This window comes from Aspergillus pseudotamarii (assembly GCF_009193445.1).
Source record: "Aspergillus pseudotamarii strain CBS 117625 unplaced genomic scaffold BDV38scaffold_63, whole genome shotgun sequence".
NCBI classification, from domain to species: domain Eukaryota; kingdom Fungi; phylum Ascomycota; class Eurotiomycetes; order Eurotiales; family Aspergillaceae; genus Aspergillus; species Aspergillus pseudotamarii.
Window position 1 is genome coordinate 120,098 of NW_022475077.1, and position 19,725 is coordinate 139,822.

At 48.4% G+C, this 19,725-nt stretch overlaps 8 protein-coding genes across 8 annotated transcripts; 2 read left to right on the plus strand and 6 right to left on the minus strand.

Annotated features, from left to right (window-relative positions):
• Positions 1-367: 367 nt before the first annotated feature.
• BDV38DRAFT_286585 (RNA dependent RNA polymerase-domain-containing protein) lies at positions 368-2,380 on the minus strand (the record flags this gene model as incomplete). The annotated part of the gene is made up of 1 exon (XM_032060703.1): positions 368-2,380. One exon carries the CDS (start codon positions 2,378-2,380, stop codon positions 368-370), a length of 2,013 nt encoding a protein of 670 aa, XP_031909749.1.
• Positions 2,381-2,512: 132 nt separating this feature from the next.
• BDV38DRAFT_286586 (uncharacterized protein) lies at positions 2,513-3,307 on the minus strand (the record flags this gene model as incomplete). The annotated part of the gene is made up of 1 exon (XM_032060704.1): positions 2,513-3,307. One exon carries the CDS (start codon positions 3,305-3,307, stop codon positions 2,513-2,515), a length of 795 nt encoding a protein of 264 aa, XP_031909750.1.
• A 1,118-nt stretch (positions 3,308-4,425) lies between these two features.
• Positions 4,426-5,725, minus strand: BDV38DRAFT_295948 (FAD-dependent oxidoreductase; the record flags this gene model as incomplete). Its single annotated transcript, XM_032062812.1, has 2 exons — positions 4,426-5,130; positions 5,198-5,725. 2 exons carry the CDS (start codon positions 5,723-5,725, stop codon positions 4,426-4,428), a joined length of 1,233 nt encoding a protein of 410 aa, XP_031909751.1.
• A 256-nt stretch (positions 5,726-5,981) lies between these two features.
• BDV38DRAFT_257661 (Zn(II)2Cys6 transcription factor) lies at positions 5,982-8,608 on the plus strand. Its single transcript, XM_032055636.1, has 7 exons — positions 5,982-6,087; positions 6,141-6,169; positions 6,231-6,335; positions 6,399-6,808; positions 6,865-7,574; positions 7,634-7,863; positions 7,918-8,608. Exons 1-7 carry the CDS (start codon positions 6,037-6,039, stop codon positions 8,498-8,500), a joined length of 2,118 nt encoding a protein of 705 aa, XP_031909752.1. The 5' UTR covers positions 5,982-6,036; the 3' UTR covers positions 8,501-8,608.
• A 2,095-nt stretch (positions 8,609-10,703) lies between these two features.
• BDV38DRAFT_274134 (uncharacterized protein) lies at positions 10,704-11,597 on the plus strand (the record flags this gene model as incomplete). Its single annotated transcript, XM_032057796.1, has 1 exon — positions 10,704-11,597. One exon carries the CDS (start codon positions 10,704-10,706, stop codon positions 11,595-11,597), a length of 894 nt encoding a protein of 297 aa, XP_031909753.1.
• Positions 11,598-12,539: 942 nt separating this feature from the next.
• BDV38DRAFT_295950 (endo-1,4-beta-xylanase) lies at positions 12,540-14,174 on the minus strand (the record flags this gene model as incomplete). Its single annotated transcript, XM_032062813.1, has 9 exons — positions 13,813-14,174; positions 13,725-13,765; positions 13,624-13,672; positions 13,439-13,560; positions 13,242-13,387; positions 13,108-13,196; positions 12,801-12,889; positions 12,686-12,751; positions 12,540-12,629 (listed from the first exon to the last, which is right to left on the minus strand). Exons 1-9 carry the CDS (start codon positions 14,048-14,050, stop codon positions 12,540-12,542), a joined length of 930 nt encoding a protein of 309 aa, XP_031909754.1. The 5' UTR covers positions 14,051-14,174.
• Positions 14,175-14,868: 694 nt separating this feature from the next.
• BDV38DRAFT_295952 (Zn(II)2Cys6 transcription factor) lies at positions 14,869-16,680 on the minus strand (the record flags this gene model as incomplete). Its single annotated transcript, XM_032062814.1, has 2 exons — positions 14,869-16,509; positions 16,580-16,680. The coding sequence occupies 2 exons, from the start codon at positions 16,678-16,680 to the stop codon at positions 14,943-14,945; spliced, it is 1,668 nt and encodes a 555-aa protein (XP_031909755.1). The 3' UTR covers positions 14,869-14,942.
• Positions 16,681-17,587: 907 nt separating this feature from the next.
• Positions 17,588-19,700, minus strand: BDV38DRAFT_182234 (putative MFS transporter). Its single transcript, XM_032052099.1, has 3 exons — positions 19,020-19,700; positions 18,701-18,962; positions 17,588-18,645 (listed from the first exon to the last, which is right to left on the minus strand). The coding sequence occupies exons 1-3, from the start codon at positions 19,246-19,248 to the stop codon at positions 17,649-17,651; spliced, it is 1,488 nt and encodes a 495-aa protein (XP_031909756.1). The 5' UTR covers positions 19,249-19,700; the 3' UTR covers positions 17,588-17,648.
• Positions 19,701-19,725: the final 25 nt, after the last annotated feature.

Below are 19,725 nucleotides of genomic sequence, written 5' to 3' on the forward strand. Positions count from 1 at the left end.
ATAGTAACACTCATGTAGTGATACCGCCAATGTTAAAACCTTCTGCAAAGCTGCCCTCGATGCCATACCTAATCTGACCCTAATTTACGCATTCCCGCAAAGAGCTCTCGATGTCCTATTGCTTCATAGGTGCAAAAGGTCGCTTAAACTGTTAATTGAAATCCCCTACCTCCCTTGATTTATTTCTGAGGTTCGCGACTATGCTCATATAATATGTTCTCATTTGGTCCAGAGTACGACCTCCTCATGTTGTCTCAGCCACCACAGGGGTTTCTGGGATTAGAGCATTAGTAAGGACCTTGTATTACGCATAATAAACCACATGATTCGATATATTAGTACATGGTATTATTGAGATTTCTGCAAGTCATTCTTGATTCAGAAACCGAGAGAATCGATTTTGACTGAACTTGAAACACGCGAGTGTGTCAGCTCGCATGGATATAGCCTGGCCACTCTCCGCTTTGATTTGGCATAATGTGCGACCAACCATGAACCACGCAAATTTGCCAGTACGATGATGGGCATAAACACATGCTGCACGTGCCCTGTTCCACTCCCGGGGGCTTGTCATCCATACCTGGCTTAGCGGATGGTCGAAGGATTCTGGCTCTATTGCCTGAATCGCCAACATAGCCTCCTCAACGATGGCTTCAAACTCCCCAGGACGATGACGGTAAGATGCCCAAATTACCTTCCTGATATGACCAATACGGTCCGCTAGTCTGTGCAGGGCGTCTCGCAGTGGAGAATGCACCTCGCCTTGATGAGACAGGTCCTGATATACATTCAACAATGTGTCATCAACATCAGTCACCCGGGCAGCAGAATATGCCTGGAATAAGTTTGTTAAAATTGCCACTCTCTCTTTCGTGGCTGCAGCATGGAGAAACTCGGTGATTGTTGTACCATGGCTGGGTGCACTGTGCCCGAGTCCAAGCATGGCTTTCTTCAGCCGAGCCATACCGGATTGTGGAAGGGAAGTGCCCGATTTATGTGCACTCAACAAACGCGACGCCACTGCCGCCATCATCAGAGCTTCGCTTGACCTGAGGCCGCGAACCTGACTGACGTAACTATGAAGGTTCGTACACATTCCAACCATTGAACGCTCAAGATGAAAAGTAAACATCCTGACCCAGAAGTCCTCCGTGTAAGAGGCTGTTACCACGATCCCATTATGGGTGAGTTGAAGCTCAGCATCACCGTATGTGCGCTGTGGTGGTTCTACGTTGGTAAAGTGACCAACGATGTTGGGATCCCAGCAGACCCAAACACAATCTCCGTCATAGTCTCCACCACCAAGGATTTCGGCTAGTGAGTACTGCCCTGTAGCCGGAAAAACGATAACGTTGGAAATATGTCGTAGTTCGGGTTTCCAAACTGCTCTTCGTTTCTGTATATCGCAAGGGCGGAGCGCTGGATGTCTACCGACCAGTATGTCTGTGTTGAGGAATGTTTCTCCGTCAAACCTGCCATCTTCCCAGCGCCCAGAGAGTGACAGGTAAACCTCTCCAGGCTCCAGAACATCATATGGATCAGCAATACAATATAAACTGGTAGAGCTGACGACTGGAATATGTAGCTTTTTAACATAGGAGTCAAGTCGAAGCTCCAAACACTTCCTCAACAAATCGAAAAGGTAGCGGCAGGAAAGGGGCTCAAACCCACTTTCCAACAGGGTTGCAGCCTGATCGTTGGCGTCCGAGGGCCATGTATAATCTGTGAATCGATCGACATTCAATGCTCCTAATTTTGACAACAGGCTCCTACATCCATTACGGTCGTTCCGCATTATCGCCTCTAGGAGGTCACCTGAAACCTGCTGCATTGAGCTTTGTAGCAACTGCGCAAAGATCTGTCTCGGAACACCGCAGTCTTCGAGTATCCTTACGAACTGAGCACTCAATCTTCCAGGCTGTGGTTGTTTCGAATGCCCAACGACTTCAAATTGCCTCCAATAAGGGTCCAGTGGTATGCCGTGTTTCCCTGCTTTCCATTTTATCTTCAACTGTGAAGCTGATATCTCGATCCAATTGTTGCCACCCTGGCAGGCATGAGCAGAGTCATCTCGGTCAACAATCCACACTCCCTTTGCTCCTGCTATTCTTCCTTGAAAGCAACTTGGGACGCTGTTTTCGCATCCCAGTGCCTCAGCAACTCGGCGACCTAGAGTTCTAGACATCAAGGCACATCCGTCGTTCATAACCCTATTTCCAGTCATCTTATCCGCCACAGCTATGAGCTGGTTCGCCTCAAGCTGTATAGTCGTGAAGGTACCACTCAGCCCTAGTTGCATCCGATAGAACAATTTGATATCAGTCTCCCCGTGGTTCGGTTCCCAGGGGACAAGCCAGTTTCTCAATTCATCGACCGACATAGCTGCCCGGTGAATATTACCTGCTGGAGTGTAGAGAGAGCTGAGGGACCCAGGTGTGGGGAAGTCATCGCCATCAACGGCGAAAAGGTAGATTCGGTGGTTATCACCGTCCTCCTTTATATAGAAAGGTTTTCAGATTCTACCAAGCAGCCTATGCTGCGACCCCGCTAACCATTCTGCAATATGCTCGCGAAGTCTGTTGCAGCCGCAGAACTTCTCTAAGAACGGAATTGTCAAAGTGAGGAAGCGGTCCGATCCGAACCGGCGGTATAGACGGCATCCCTTCTCCAGTTTAAGCGGATTCAGCTTCAATATAAAGTGGCCTTGCACGCAGGGCGCTCTCAGCAGGCTGCCACTAAGTTCAACGGATTGCTGTGATTCTGGCTCCATCCAGCACCCTTCAGCGACATCCCATGCTCTCTTTTTCGGCGGTGCTGGTAGAGGCTGCCCATCCCGCATTGGATGGCCCGTGAGCCATTTACGAAAGAGTATATAGTCATCAGGAATCTCATGACCCTGGACTAAGGCACCGATAGACACATTCCACATGCTGGACACTCGCTTCAACTCATATAAGGCACGGAAGCTAACTTTATCGTCATACCGCTCCTGATCATGCAGAGGGCTATCTGTGAATAATTTACCCTCTACATTTCCCAGATGCGATGCCTCTGTGGATACGGCGTCAGTGGCAGAAGAGATGATTAGATCGGAAAGTATTTTCTCGACACTTTGACTATCCCATGGCTCCTTGTGACTCGCGCATGATGTGGAGGACGTCGGTGTTGCCAAGGCTTCATTCAATTGTAGTCCCATGGGCTTGCTGTACCGTGGCGTAATGGGACCCCTCGACAGATACAGAAGGTAGAGTCCTAGTGGCACTCCTTTATCAGACTGATGTGGATTCCACCGGAAGCCCAACAGCATTGAGATTTTTCTTGCCTGTCAATCTGAGCAGCACTCCACCCATCCAGGTGGCTTGAACAGTTCCAAATCCACTTCCATTATACTCGTAGTCGTCGTTGTTCAGCGTTCCATACATGCTTGGGAGGATGAGAATAAAATTCAGCCAGCACCCGATATGAAATTGCGCCTATGGTTTCCCAAGTATGAGGTAGATAAAGAACTAGGAAGAGTTTGGCCACCCCATTCAACACAAATCCTTGACCTACGTTACCCCGCAACGGAACCAACACCTACGGCGGGCTCAATCGAGATTCCCAATATTTACCACTATCAGTAAGTCCTATTAGAAAACAACTTTAAGCTATATATCTAATTAATAATCTTTATGAATTATAGAATGATATGTTTTATAGAGTAGAGCGCTACTGAATGGCATGTGGCACTGTGGAAAGGGCCTTTGGGACTAGTTTGAAAGAGTCGATAGTAGAGGTCAGCACAGAATATGATGGGAGTTTGAACCAGATACAGACTGTAATTCTAGGCAGGTTTGTTCATGGCAGTGCCTAACATTTCCTTCCGTTCTGACGTGAAATTTGACTGCAAATACCTGAAGAGACACAGCCATCACTAAGGTGCTGTCAGTACAGAATGTCACGACATCAACAACGTGAAGTGATGCAAACCGAAGGAGGAGAAGTAAGTATTCCCGCTCCTTATGTGCTGCGTCATATTTCCTCCTCCAGCCTTAGGCTTCTTGCATATACTAATCTCACTATCTTACAGGATACATGGGTGGACTCAGACTTTGATGTACACCTATTGTCAGAGATACCTACTAGTGAGGGTAGAACACCTATCCACAACCTGGATAAGGATAGGTAGGTTGAGCAAGGTATCAGAGGTCATTGGACGGATGCGAGCGGTCAGACTACATTCCTTCTTCGCACACCTGGACTACGACTACTATATTTGACGAATTTAGGTGTTATCTCAGGCTAAACCCGCATCAAGAGGTCTTTATGCTGTCAATAATCTTGGCATTGGTGTGTCTGATGGATTTTTTGATTTTTGTTTCCTTTTCTTTCCTCCTATCGATCGTCTGTTCTTGATTTACCCCTTTCACCGTCACATTCCCTGGTTTATTCAAAGAATTTGAGAAACAATGCAGCAGCATCCTGAGCGAAAAGCATGGTCTCGCTCTTCGTACCACGTCGAATTACGTCCCGACCGCGCAGAAACATGTCTTCTTCGTACGCGGTCAGGACCGTTTCCAATGCAGGGCCTTCCATGTTGACAAGGTTCATATCTTTGCCACATTGCTCGATAATATGGTCGGCGAGCATAACTGCATCGTACATGCTACAGTTGACCCCTTCGCCAGCGAAAGGTGTTGGAAGGTGCGCCGCATCTCCCAGCAGTGTCACGCCTGGAGCCGCATCCCGGGCCCGGCCGACTGACTCAGGTTCCATGCGGTATAACGGCCAAGCACGGAAGGGGCCCTCTGTAGTCTCGACTAGACATTTGAGCTCCGGTGCCCATGTGGCGTAGAAATCGTTGGATGATAAGAGGAGTTGTCGCACAGCCTCAGCTTTGCTGATGGGGTCGGTAGCGGCCATTGAACTAGGTTGACGGTGGTGGTAGAAGTCTTCAGGGACAGGTAACCCAAAGTACACGCGATATGTGCCATTGGAGACCTGCTGTACCGCCATTTTGATTCCGTTGCCTAGCACTGCCATGTTCCCCAGGCCCACCATCTCGGTGGCCATCTTGTAAATTGGATTGTTATGCGACAGGCTTCCTTCGATGAACATCTTTCCCGAATACACCGGCTTGGCCGAAGTGAGCTAAGAAGCAGATGGTGAGTGATGCCATTCTATTGTTTAGAGATCAAAGGATATCGTGCCAACATACTAAAGGACGAACTTTGCTCCAAGCACCATCAGCACCAACAATAAGCCGAAACCCAGTCACCGAACTGCCGTTCACGAAATGAATAATAGAGCCGTTATCACCGGATGCCATGCAACTATCTGCGTTCCTCTCAACGGCACTAACAGCATGACCCCAGCGAATCTTATGCGCAGGAACCGAGTCCAACAGAAGCTGACGCAATTGTACACGATCAATCTCAGGTCTATTACTACCCTCGTCCATCTGGACGACTGTTGCACCTCTCGAGTCGACAATATGCAAACCGGATGCTTCCCAGCGGGCGAGATCCTTGCTGAACTTGTCAAATAAACCGGCACGCTTAAGGGCCAGCTGCCCGGAAGGCCCGTGCAGATCAAGAGTTCCTCCTTGCTGCCAGGGGCCTGGTGTAGCTGACTCGTCGCGCTCGTAGATGACATAGTCGGTGATCCCACCCAATTCCAAAAGCCGTGCGAATACTAATCCGCCTGGCCCTGCTCCGATTATGGCGATGGATGGTTGTAGCTCCATTGTTGGTGGTTCTGCCAACGTCATGCCAGTGAAATAAAAATAACTAAGTAAGAATATGAGTTTCAACAGTATGAAGTATTCAAACAGATAGTTTGACTAATTTTATATTGTGCACTAGAATTGATATCGCCAAGTCCGGCTTTACCCCCTCTCATTGGTTAGCTTCGGACGGACCTCCGACGTCAGCCAGTCAACGCCTAAGTTCGAGGGCGTCTCAAGGTATTTCCACCATGTCCTCCTTTCTTTCGTCCTCCGTGGTAACCACTGTGTCTTAACGGATTTACCGGAGCCGTTCCGGGAGCTTCTCTAGAATGGAGGCTAGTGGATCACTCGGGGCTAGTCAGAGATTCGCTCGATATGCGGTAAGGAAACGAGAAAAACGCAGAGGTATCGCCACTGATCAGCTCCTGCACAGTGTGATTATTGTCGACAGAAAAAGCTCAAGTATACTCAATTGCTACACTAATATTTATACACCAAGTACGACGTTACTAACTCTCCCAAGATGCTCCCGCGAGCTTCCTAAATGTAACACCTGCAAGCCATGGCCAGGGAGCTGTCACTACTCGAGGGACATGTTGTCATCCTCGCGGTTGAGTATCGATCGCGTGTGAGCCCTCTCCACCAGATTCATTACACCTGAGCACTGTAATTCGACTAAATCATAATGAAGGCCAGAGGCACATAGTGATATCGAAGCTCGGCTGCGACAACTGGAAGTCACCGTGCAACGTTTAACCAACTCCGTCGACCGCGCTTTGCAGATAACCCTTTCCGCACCTCCGAGATCGACTGATACTGAAAGACTGACTGGACATCGTCGATCAGTGGCAAATGCTGAGAGTAGCTCTAATTCTGATCTGTACATTGGGCCATCGCATTCCTTTTCTTTCTTACAGAAGATAGCAGCTAACATCGATGCGATTCCTCGATCATCATGTTATAGCACTCACCAGAGCGCTTACTCTGAGCGTCAATATCTCTCTAGTAGACTAGCCACACAACCAGTGAATCAAACTGGTATGGAAGATACTACGCGCTTTTATGTTCCCTCGAGGCCGGTGGGATATCGCTTGATAAGCAGTAAGCCATTCCACCTCTCTTCTCATAATATAGCTGATTTTTCGATCATCGAATAGAGTTCTGGGAGCTCGCTGAAGTCGGCGAGCCATTCTTCTCTGCCCCGACTGATGAAGCGGTCCGACAGGTTGTTTTTGAGCCGCACAATGTCCGCGAAAAGGCGTGGGTTGTCTACTTCAATTACTTACTACTGTCCGATATTTCAGCTGGGGATGGTGATAGCAAAGAGACAGCAACGCTGCGGCATAATGTACAGCTGGCACTGAATGACAGTCCCATCTTCCTTGAACCGCGTGAAGTTAATGTACAGGCGTTGACTCTCTTAGCCATGCATGGTGAGGACTATGCCACTCCCAACCTATCGTGGATGCTACTAGGGCACGCCTGTCGGCAGGCCGAGGCTCTAGGACTGCATGCGTCGAGTCGCCATTCATCCAAGTTGGGGCAAAAGCGCCTTTCCCTGTTTTGGCTTCTGTTTGTGATGGATAAATCGTGTTCGCTTGCGTTCGGTCGCCCGGCGTTGCTTCCGGCTGCCGTGTACCAGAACGTACCGTTTCCAGATGACGACATTTTGCTAAGGTTTCACCTAGATGATAGCGAGGGAAACGGCGCAAAGGTTTCCCAGTTCGGTGTCCAGCTTTTTAAGAGATCCATGGAGCTGTCAAAGTTAATAGGACTTCTCTTGGACGTTCTGGCGACGGGCGATTCTTCCCTTGCAAGGAGGGATATTCGGTCTAACCTGGATGAGTGGTACCAGGGCACAAACCAAGTTAGAACCTCCTCGTTCATCGGAGTATTTAAACTATGAATTTCTTACCCTTTAGCTAGATCCTCACAGACACCATGCATGCTGAAAGTGCTTCGGCAAGTGCGTGTGACCTCAGGGAGATGGGTTTAGGGATCAACAGCATGAAGTTTCACTATCTTCACATTCTTGTCATCCTACTGAAGGGAGACGAATCAAATTTGGCCCTCCGACTGTCATCTGCTCGGGATGCTATCTCCATCCTAAGTTCCATTGTGTCAAATTGGAGCTCGGTATACAATGGAGTGGTTTGGTATGAAGAACCTTTCTCTTAATCGCGGCCCGTGTGTTAATACGATCAATCCAGGCAGCTCTTGTATTACCCTTTCACTCCTTTCTTTGTAATATTTGAAAACATCATTTATCATACTTGCTGGACACCGGCCGTTGAACAGGACCTGCAACTGCTATCTACGACCGTGAGTTATTATGCAGAAATGCGGTCCCAGATGCGTCTACTAGCTACTGTTTGTGCCAGACTACAGCGTGTGGCGGCTACTTTCCTTCAACTGGCGCGAGCTCAAGTCCGCCAGCACGCGGATGCCCAAACACCGGACAACATGGTAATATCCACAGATAGCCATAGCATATCACATTCAGGGAACCACGATGGCCAAGTAATGAACAACATTTCCTCCATTCGCTCTGGCGATATCGAGACTCTACCAGATGTCGGTATAGGGGAACCGGACGTCGCTAGTTACCTAGAGTGGCTCCCTGCTGACCTGATTCTCACATGCCCTTTAGCTGATGTTGAGCGTCAGAAGCTGAATAGTTCTGACTCCGGGGCGGGTGACAGAGCAATTCCTCGCAATGTCTCCCGGGAGCCATTTGACAATGTGTTTGATTGGTTCTCGTGGGATGCATATGACTCCGACTTGGAGGCGTGAATACATATGTCTAATGTCTAGCAGAGTTCAAGAGTCAATCACATGTTAAAAGTTCATATCACATGTATTATTAATTAGTCATTGTTGAGGGTTGAATATAGTATATAGGAGCTCTACACAACGACGAAGCACTATGCCTAGCTTTCGTAAATAGCAGATTTGTAATAGCGAGAGCTTCACCTTAGGGCTCTGCCTCAATACCTCCATACTCTCGTCTAACCCTGCAGCTAAAACACGTTAAGCATGGACGGTATGAGAGCTCTCGCTCCATAAAACAAGATCGTCTATACCATCCGCCTACAAAAGAGCTAAACGTCGAGGATATTCTGGGGAATGAATAGATGTGGTCAATCTGCCGAGGGAAGATGAACCATTCAATAGGCCAAGCAATCAATGTGTCAAACCCAGCATCCAACTCCAATCAATCCTCGTGCAATGTAGTAAACATTCCAGTCTCCAGCTGAACCTCGGGCTGCAATGCAACCCTGATTGAGAGGGGCCTGTGCGTTAGCCATACAGTTACTTTTCAAGCAATGTTCCAGTCAGAAGGGCTAATAGTGCTGTTGGCCATATTGGCTCTACGCCGGGTCAGATGGTATATATATCCCCGATCAACCACGAATCGCCTGTAAAGAGATCCATACGAATTCTTGCCCAATGGTGTTTGTAGTTAATCCCTATTTTCAGTTCAGATGGCATAGACTAAGGCCTTCCCCGGACATAAATTGCCCTTACACGGTAGGTAGAGGTGGCGAAAACCAATAATTATCATACATAGCGCTTACTAAGAACTCCATGGGTTAGTGGGACTGCAAAGTGACGGGCATTTTCAGCTGCATGGATCTGCAGGAGGAGCTATTGTGGCTAGCTGTATGGAAGTGGAGGAGGGCCTAGGTCCAGAGTGTAGATCACCTACTCTGTTCAACCTCAAGACTGGGTACGCAAGGCACTCCAGACTTTTGGCAACTCTTACCCTCCTGATCTCTTTCATCAAAGACCACGGTACGATAACATTTATGAAGTAATATCATCGTACTGCAGATGATACATATGATTTTGAGGTTAGATGAAGATTTCACCTCGCAATTGCCAAGCCAAAATTCGCTTTCTAGTTTTATACGAAGTCTGAGTCCACCCACCATCACAACCCTCCGTCACAGCCAGCCATGACCTCTGCCGATTCAGATGCAACTAGGAATCTCCGTCACACTAATCTTATTTCACACGTCTGAGGTTTGTAGACCTCTCAAAGCTAGGCAAAACATTTAGAGCTCCACTCTGAAATACTCATTCGTCTATAGTAGCCCAATATACAAGGGCACATGGTAAATAATACAGGCTCGCATGGTGTTAGGTGTGACACCACTGAGTTGGCACTCTCGGGTGTGATGGCAATAGCCCAACCAAGACCAGTTTATACACCTGCGAGTCACTACTACATTCGGACATACATGCATGTACATAAACGAGTGTGTATGAAATGAGGGGAACCTTGTCTCTCCATCTACGACGCGCCCAAGACAACAAGGTTGCCGCATTATCGAGTCCCACGCTGAGTGGTCCGTGAGATGCTTTACCTAGACATGACGCATGTAGTATTATTCACCTAGACTAAGGCAGCTGTTGAGGTCTAATCTCTAATCCCGACTTCGATAAGTTGTCCACACCAGCAAGCTCCAGGCCGTGCATAAATACCCATCCTCTACCCGCCGAACATTGCTTTAATCATTCATCAATCCTCTCCCCTTCTTTTCTTCCAAAATCAACTTATCCAAAAGACAATCGTTAGTACAACCCAAACGCCATGTCTCAAAACGAAACTACCAGCAACGGCTGGGATTTGATCGCCGCTGCTTCCCAGGACGCGCTCAATACGCAACTTGCCAAGATAGCCGCAAAGACTGTCCAGGCGGATGTCCCGTTCGACTTTATGGGGAATAAATCTCTCGCGCATGTCGACATCACTATCCACCAGCCCCAGCTGAAGGTTAAGGATGGCTCAGGCCGTCAGGTTGACGTTCTACTACCCATGGAGGGCAGCATTTCCTTGAATAACTCGAAAATCACGATCCCCAAAGGCGAAAAGCTCATCGTGACGACACAGCTTACACAGATCGAGAACAAATTGGAACCACATAAGGACCCAAAGCAAACCAATTACGATCTGATCATTGACTTTGTGAGCGAGGATGTTCTAGTCGATATGAAGCTCGATATCCCTGCGGCGGACCTCGCCTTTCTGGTGACAGTCCTGAAGGAAGTCATAAAACAGCATCTGAAAGGTGGCAAAGAGTACAAAGTCGCATCCTTTTCGTTATCGAACGACCAAGCCGAAAAGTACCATGCCTTGATCCCTCGCCTCGCCGACTTCTCCTTCGTTAAAGACCCCAAAGTTCCTGGCCGGAGCAACCTCCTTGTGTTGATGCAGTCAGTGTCTACCTCCAAAGGCGAAATATACTTTAATAAGCCACTTTTAGCCTCGGACCAGAACTTTATGGTGCTCATCTCGAACAAGATATTTTTACAATACTTTGTCATGCCCCCTATGGTTGAAAACATCAAAACGCAAGCCAAGCAGCAAGACAAAGTTGCCAACCAGATCTCCATCAAATCGCTTCCCGAGCCTCACCTCTACCAGGTGTATAACACCGAAGATATCAAACTCAAAAAAGAGCACGACCCTTGGGTTTCATCATTGACGGCCTCCGTCGATACCATGGAAAAAGCACTCTGTTTTTATTTAGATGCGCAGGCCGATGTCACATTCCTCGACTTCCGCGTAGACACATGGGATCAAAGCTGGCAGCAATTCCAGGTTGATGACAAGGAGAAGGTTACTCTGAACCAGATCAAGGAGAAAAAGGGCAAATCGACGAAAGCGGAATGGTGGGAGTGGTTGATCGCGTGTGTGTCCTGGATCACGCTGGTCATTGTCGGTGTTATGTATGCGGTCGTTGAGAGCAAGAATGAGGACCTAGGTGGCACCTTCGTGAAGGCTGCACCGCTGGTAGTTCAGTGGCCCAACCAAAAGTATGTCACCCTTAAGGGTATGACTACACCTAACCATGTTGTCCTCGATCTGAATGTTCAGTTCTGATTCAAGGTGCTCGGCGACCTATTGTGTCTAGCTTTGTAGAAAGCTATATGAATACAAGCAAGCTTGCAGTATTAACATTGGATAATTAAAGTATAGTGTAAGTATTCTACTTATGATTCAGCTAATAATCCCAGGATCTGCCAAATTTAGTATAAAGTGGCAATATCTACCAAGACTTCGAAGTTCAGTATATAGCACAATACTGCTTGCTTATCATCACTACCCCGACCATTATCAGTAGTACTGAGTCGATATGCTTTTTGCTTTGAAGTTCTTAAACACTATATCCATTATTTCACTCCTCCTAGAATCATCTATGGAGGTTAAGTTCATCCAATTGCATTTACTGAAACTATAGAAGCAGCCGATGTAATATGCTCTGGCACGGGAATCACTCTTTCCAGTCCAGATATCAACTTGGGGTGTCGAGCTTGTACCTTAGCAGTCATTCGACATTCGGCATGATACTTCTACCATCGCCTTTGCAGATCGCCTTTGACACATGAGGCTGTCCTTGTGTAGAACAATCGTCGCAATTATTGATAGCCCGCCATATTTCGAAACTACCAGTACCTGTAAAATTTTGTCGGTGTTCACTTTATTCGGATCTGACTATAAGGCGACTGACTGCACCTCGTTTGCCTTCTAGTTGATGATCTTTAGTAATGATAGCGCGCTATTAGTTTTGTCCTACGTCATTGGGACTACACCTGGTTAAATCCCCTTTTAAAATGGCTGCCGATCATCTAGCAGAGATTGTAGTTCAGTTGATTGTATGTACAGAGCTAATCAGGAACTAACGATCGAGGAAACAACAATACAGATATCGCATGATAGCAAATATTACCATACCATATATTTGAACAAAGACTATATACTATCCCCGAATAGTTCCGTCCTGTTCATCAGTGTTGTAGATACCACCAACGCTGGTATCTGAGTCTACAGAGCATTGATAATCGCATTATACGCGTCTTTGGCTTGGTAGTTGCTATCGAAGAGCAACGGGGAGGTGCTGGAGCGCCATGAGTCCTTTGTGGATGTCAGTCTGGCTTCTTCCTGTATGACAGACAATCTAAGACCCTTACTTTGTCAGATACACCCCAGACAGTAACACCAACGCAGGAGCTGACATCGAGACAGGCGTTGACCACCTGTATTAGGTTAATATCTTCTACCGAGACATGTGCACAATACACTAACCTCGAGGTAAGAGTCGGAGCTAGCTCCCTCAATATCAAGCTCAGTTACGGCGACTTCAGAAACACCGGTCGAGGCGAGAGCAGTTAGGGCTGTGCTTGATGTTAGTTTTTTCGTTTCACAGTTGGGTTGCAAGAGACTTATCCTTTGGCGCCGGAGACGGGGAAGCCATTCGCACTACATGGTGAGTAATGTTAATTCGGGGATCTTCGGAAGGTGGATATACTGGAGAAGCCCTACCTGTAATGAGACTGGGAGCCTGCGCTGAAGTTAGAAGGTAATTCTATCCAGAAAAATACAGACAACTTACCAATGCCATCAATGGGGACACCAGCATCCAACCACTTCTTCACGTAGCTAACCATTCCCTTGGTTTTGGCGTAGTCCGCCGAATCCAGGCTAATATTGTTAGCCTCAGGTATGTTTAACTGGACGATCACTCACTTGTAATCGTTGATGTATAGCTTAGCGTTAGGATCCGCTTCGCGCGCAGTCTCGAAGGCAATTCGGACAAAGTCCTCACCAAGGACCTGGGAAAAGACACTGTCACGGAGAGTGCCGTCTTCGTCGAAGATCTCGTTGACAACGTCCTAGACCTAGGTTAATGTTGGAACCAAGAATATGTACAATGTCAGACCTACCCAAGCATAGATCTGACCCTTGTATCTCTGCATCACAGTGGTGATGTGATTCTTCATCACCTGAGTCAGAGTATCCTTGTCGGTGATACTCTGCACCCACGATGGGAGTTGCGAGTGCCAAACTATCCCTTCATTAGCTTCAATTCATCCTTAAACCAGTTGAACAGGGATGGAAGGCAACAAACCCAAAGTGTGACCCCTCACAAGTTTATTATTAGTTTTAGCATAATCAGCCTATGACACCTGGTCAGAATCAACATCCAGTCCCCCAAAGTTCAACACTTACCAAGAAATCAGCTCCACCGAAGCTAAAGCTACCCTGACTCGCTGTTCCCATCAGCAAACACCCAATAACAAGAGACCAGGAGACAAACGTTCAAGAGCATCCCACTTCATGCTATTCTCAGGAGTCAGCTGGCCAAAGTCCGCCCGGACAATGGCCTCATTCTGGCTGTTTTGCAAGAGAGCCTGGTCGGAACAGGTACCGAAGTACTTCTTTCCATGGGCGACAAAGGCGTCATTGATACTGGCGGCAGCCTGTCGACTGATGACGGCGGATGAAGCGAGGGAGGCGAAGAGAGTGCCGCTGGCGATGGCCTTTAGATGTACCATTTTGAAGAAAAGGGAGAGACTAGACGTGAGAACAAGACTACTAGAGCGATAGATTCAATTGTGATCGACAACAACTACCTCGAACCCCAACATGATCGCCCTATTTATATTCCCAATCGACCTGCCCGATACCATTCTTCAGCCGGTTCCACCAAGATAGACACGTTTAGCCTAATACCCCGGGCTCCGAATTCTTTGCCTAATACGAAGCGGACCTGAATTGGGATCCACCTGAGCTGACCCCAACAACCGACATTGGCCAAGTTAGGCGGCTACTTTATTTCCTCCCGTTGGTGGAGAATCCGGCGATCTGCAGCGTCCCCGCAAAACTTGCCTTCATTTTAGCATCTCGGCAGATCGGGCCTCTTCATCTACCCGCGGATGCAGGGCAACCTTCTGCAGAAGGTTGTGACACTGTGGGAGTTTCATTTTGCCCTGGGTAAACGGGTAAAAGAGAAAAGGGGAATTGATTGCTGAGCTGAAGGTTGGCTGGATTAGCCTAGAACTTGGCACTCTACCTGAGACGGCGTTGGAAACCACCGTCGCTCACTTCCGCCTCGGCAGTGAGTCGAAACAGCTTGGGTGAATACTCACTGTATCCTTGTTAATCTGCTATTCGTGTTTCAAGACCAGGGTTTAAGCACAATGGAGTCAAATACTACGTCGCATTGGGTCTGAGATGGTGATATCCCGGAGGTTTGTTTCGAACACAACAGTGAGCGGAGGAAGCTTTTGTTTGTCTTCTACCTTGATATCTGCTTCGAATACTTGTGATTAGACGGCTAAACCTGAGAGTAGCCATATGTTATTGCTGTTTTTTCCTTTTCGTCAGTATATGTGCTTTGAGAAATCATCGCCAGATTATATATAATTATCTACAAATACCCAAACATCACATCATACATAGCCTCCTCGCAGCTAGCAGAGCCTGCACGCAAGGCCAATCCTCCATGCACTTCGTTTTCTCCAGACCCTTTTCAATGGAATACTCTTCCTGTCCCAAAGTCGACCATCTTCCCTTCTCCAATTTCCCCTCTGTATTCGAATCCTCCTTAGACCCCATAGAACTCGTCGGACTCTCATTGTCCCCTACATAATCCGGTATCCCATCAACTGCGTGAAATCCTTGCAACCTCAGTGCAATCTTAATATGCTCTTCTGCAATAAAAGCCGCCCAATTGGAATCAAAGACCCCCTCACGATGCGGCCAAGATCGAAGCAACTCGATTGCCCTCCAGCGCAGCCCGTAATCGGGACAGCCTATCGAGATAATATATAACGGGGGCACGACACCCATGTCGAGGGTATAGTTGGGACGTTCGTGGAATTTGTACATTGCCGCTTCTATGAGGGCAAGGTTCGCTTTGTACTCGGGCAGGTATTGACTCAGTAAAACTTCGTCTCGGATGAGAGACGTTCGGATTGAGAGGGATGTGGTATGTCGGAGGATGTTGATCATATCTGCTCCTCGTTGGTCTTTTCGACTCAGTCGAGTATATGAGTGATTATAGAAGGTGTCGAATAGTGCCGAGAAGTGATTCAATTCGGAGAATAGTTTTTGTTGTACCTGTTGTAGCCAATTATAATTGCATAGTATTTCTTTGTCGGACTTGGACCAGCAGTCCATGAGAAAGCCGAAGGCACGACTCAAGAGGGGCTCGATGGCACGGCGCGCTTCACGGACATTGTAAAATACTAGATACTCCTCCTCCATGGTGGAGACGTCCAGCTCGTTTTCGATACGTAGAACTGGACCACCGACCTTGAAGCTTGCGGCTTGAATGTCCAACTGTGCGAATGCGGCGACGAGAGCTTCTTCCACCGGCGATTCATGTGGGGCCCAGGTGACGAGTTGTCTCTGAGCCTTCAGCTCATTCAATATCCGCAGACCACCCTCGAGGTGTTGGAAGGCGTCGTCATACCGTCCGCGCAAAAGCTCCATCAGTACAAATAAAAGGCAACACAGCAGCATAACTTCACGCAAACGCGGGTCTTGTGAGAAATGGCGTTCGTTGAGAATGGCGAATGATCGCCCGGCCTGTTCCAGAGTGAATCGATGCCAGGTATTATAAAGCTCCAATTCCTGTCCGGGTAAGGGCATGCCGTGCATCTCGACGTCCTGATGGATGGCGCTCAGCGCCACGGCCGCATGGTACACGGCGGGTTCAGCATAGCTCATTTGTAGGGCGAGCTTTTCCCACAGCACCGAATTGAAGAACCCCGATAGGGTCGGAATGGTGTAGTACTGGAAGTAAGAGAAGCAGCGGCGCTCATCCGTATTCGTAACCCAGCGAATGCCACCGCCTAGCTCAGGGAGCAGCCGGGTCCAGGGCGTCTTCTTCCTGCTGGATCTTGCTGGCGGTGGCAGCCGTTGCAGGTCGTAGCCATCACAGGAGCGACCGCTCGACGTGCAGTTTCCACATGCTCCTGGGGCTTCATCACATTTGACATGGCGAGCCCTGCGTGCGATCGATGGTTAGTGTCACAACTAGCCAACAGCCATGCGGGGCATTTACTCGTAGGACTCACCGACAGGTCCGGCATCCAGTCCGCGACCTCTTGTTAGTAAAGTTCCGTTGTCGCGGCTTCTCCATGAATCTCCTCTTTCCGAGATTGCGGCACGCACACATGGTTTATACCGGGGGAGTGGAGTTGAAGGGAAGAAAGAAAAAGGAAAGGGTTTACCAGCCGAGGCTGAAACTGGGCACCAGGTTGAACGAATGAGCCAAGCGGGGCGGAGTCGGGCGTCAGCACTAGTCACACCCTAATGCAGTCTAAGTTTGGGCCAAGACTCGGTGGCATTTTGGGGATACAAGAATGTACATACTGTATCTGCAACAGTCGACACCGGCACGAGCAGCCATGGATTTGTACCTTTGCTTTTATTTGCGATCTCCCGTAGAGGATGGATCGCCGCCGTGTCATTATGACTCTTGGACTGCTGGCGAGTCCGTCCCACATGGCAATGTCGACCATGTGGGTGAGTGCCCTCTCTTTGGTACTCTGAGCAAAGACCCAAGGGTTACATTTGCTTATAGGGCTGAACACCGGACTTGACCGACCTCAGGCACCAATCCCGTGGCTTCAGGCCAACAATAACCTTTTGTCATCCACTCCAATAACTAGTTAATCGAATTAAATTCATCATCTTTCCTCTTCCCTCTTCCCTCTTCCCCACCACATTCCACCCTCGGTCATCCCGACTCGCAAATATAAACCTAACTCTGCTGATCTCCATCCCCCCTTAAGATGAATCAACACGAACGCATTCATCGGACATATCCGACCGGAATGTCACCATCAGGGGGATGAAGATCATATTCCCGGCAAGACCGCCGGAGATTATGGAACCCAAGTCGGAGATAGTATACGACCGTGTTGGGGAGAAGCCACCAGGCAATAAGACTGGTCTAGATTCGATCCCACCGAAAAATAATAAAATAGACTGTCTGTACATTCCAGACTTTTTCGCTTAACGTTACCAACCATAGCATCAAAGCGAAAGTGGGAGAAGGAGAATGTGATTAAACGAACATGGTAAGTATTAAAGGTATATACAGGACATTAACTCATAAAGATCTATCGTGACAAGGGGTTTTTATAAAAACCATCTAAAGTCCGGACTACTGGGACCCTCGGCCAACCTCTCGGTCGGGACATCCAGAGCCCTTAATGAAACCCCTTGTGCACGATCCCGGCGCTTATTATCCATCAACATCCAAAGTCCAAGAAGAAGCGTGAGGACAATACCCGTTCCGCCGAAAGCGGCCGTGGTGATCAGCGCAGGCAGGTACTTCGGGGCATCCTGATTGCGGAAGATATTCGAACTGACCACGCCCATCAAGTTCGCAAGTGGGACAGCAATACTAGTCAGGACGACTCGTTTCCCTTCGCTGGCGATGTTGTTGTTGTACCAGACATCCAACAACACAGATGGTGCGGAGGTTCCCCAGGTCATCATGAATGAGGCGAAGTAGGCCACGTTGATATTCTGTTCGGGGTCAATCGCCACATAGATGATCATGCCCAGGAAGGTGAACAAGAATCCGAGGGCGATGAATGGGAATCGCCATCGCGTCCAGTCACTGCAGAAGGCAAGAATAAGGAGCACAACGGCGCCTGACACGTTAGGGGCCACGGTGAATAGGTTCGTCTTTACGGTGCCGTATCCGAGTTTAGAAATAATCTGTGGAAGGAACAGCTGTACGGATTGCAGAGGGACACCGAGGCAGATCTGAATCCCCACAATGGCCCAGCTGGTGGGATGCTTAAAGATGCGGAATGCGTCGCGAAGGTTGAGTTTCTCGTTGACGACGGCGGAACTGTCGAGCTGCATGCGCGTGAATGCTAGTGCCTTCTCGGCTTCGGAGAGGAAGGTCGCCTCGGATGCCGATCGGGGTAGGTACCAGAAGACGAAAAGTGCGAAGAGAACCGTCGCCAGGCCTTCAATGAGGAAAAGGTAACGCCATGGGGTCAGCGGACCGGAGTGGATTTGGAAAACACCGAAGGCGAGAAGACCGGAGAAGGCTGAGGCAATGCTCTGTGCGGCGTAGAAGATCGCCAGACGCCTGGCCATTTCACCTCGTCGATAAAATCTGTCCTGCATGTTAGCATTTATTCCTTTTAATGGGAACCCGAATAGTATCTCACGTTGTCAAATAATAGATGACCAGCGGAAAGAAGGCGCTCTCGGACATGCCAAGAAACCATCTGATTGCCATCAGGCCCCCAAAATTATACACAACCACCACTAAGACCGTGCACAGCCCAAAAGTGAGCATCATGCAGGGCAAAACAAGGTTCGGCCCGTACATCTTTCCTAAGATGCCCAGAAACGGCGCCGTCAAGACATAGGGGACGAAGAAGATACTGAGGATGATGTTGTATTGGTCGCCCTTGAGGTTCAAAGTATCTGCAAAGAGGATATCAGCATGGTGTTAGTCACGCACGGTGTGTCGACCTTTCATACCCTCTAAACCTGCAGTCTTTGCATTTCCCAGATTAGATTTGTCCAAGCTATTGAACAGATACATGATCGCCAGGACAGGGAGAATGCGAAAATCGAATTTCCGGACGAGCGCACGCTCTGCGCAGGCGTCAATCGAGTCGCCGATGACCACACGCGTTTCCGGGTCATCTTTTCCCAGCTCCACTGGTGGCTTCACAACTGGATCCTCCGGTGATTTTATGTTATCCATGATTGTCTGTCTCGGAATGATCCCTTAGGGTTTTCGAATAGCGCACAACCAGGGCGCACCCAAGCCATTCATATACCTTCCACGATCGATAGCTTAGTCGATAAGTCATGTCATCTAGCGGAGTCCACTATCATTCCCACAGCATGGGAGAGAAGCCCAAGACCGTCCGCTCGGGAGGATTAGGGTTTCGAGTCCTCCTACTCCGGAGATACACCGTGATAAGATAGACGGAGGATTATCTCCGGCCAATCAGAAAGCCAAAACTGCTTATCTTGACCTTCAACTAAGGAGATGAGGTAAACCATTCAACTACCGAAACCCGGCAGTTCCTTATCATTGTCTCTGGCCCCATTGGCCGTTCAGAAAGCCCCGGATACTTTAAAATCCATGATCAATGAGATCAAATAATGGAAAGACTGGAGAAACATGATTGGTTAGAAGTATGAGTTAGTAGTATATCTTCTCCCTGTCCACCAT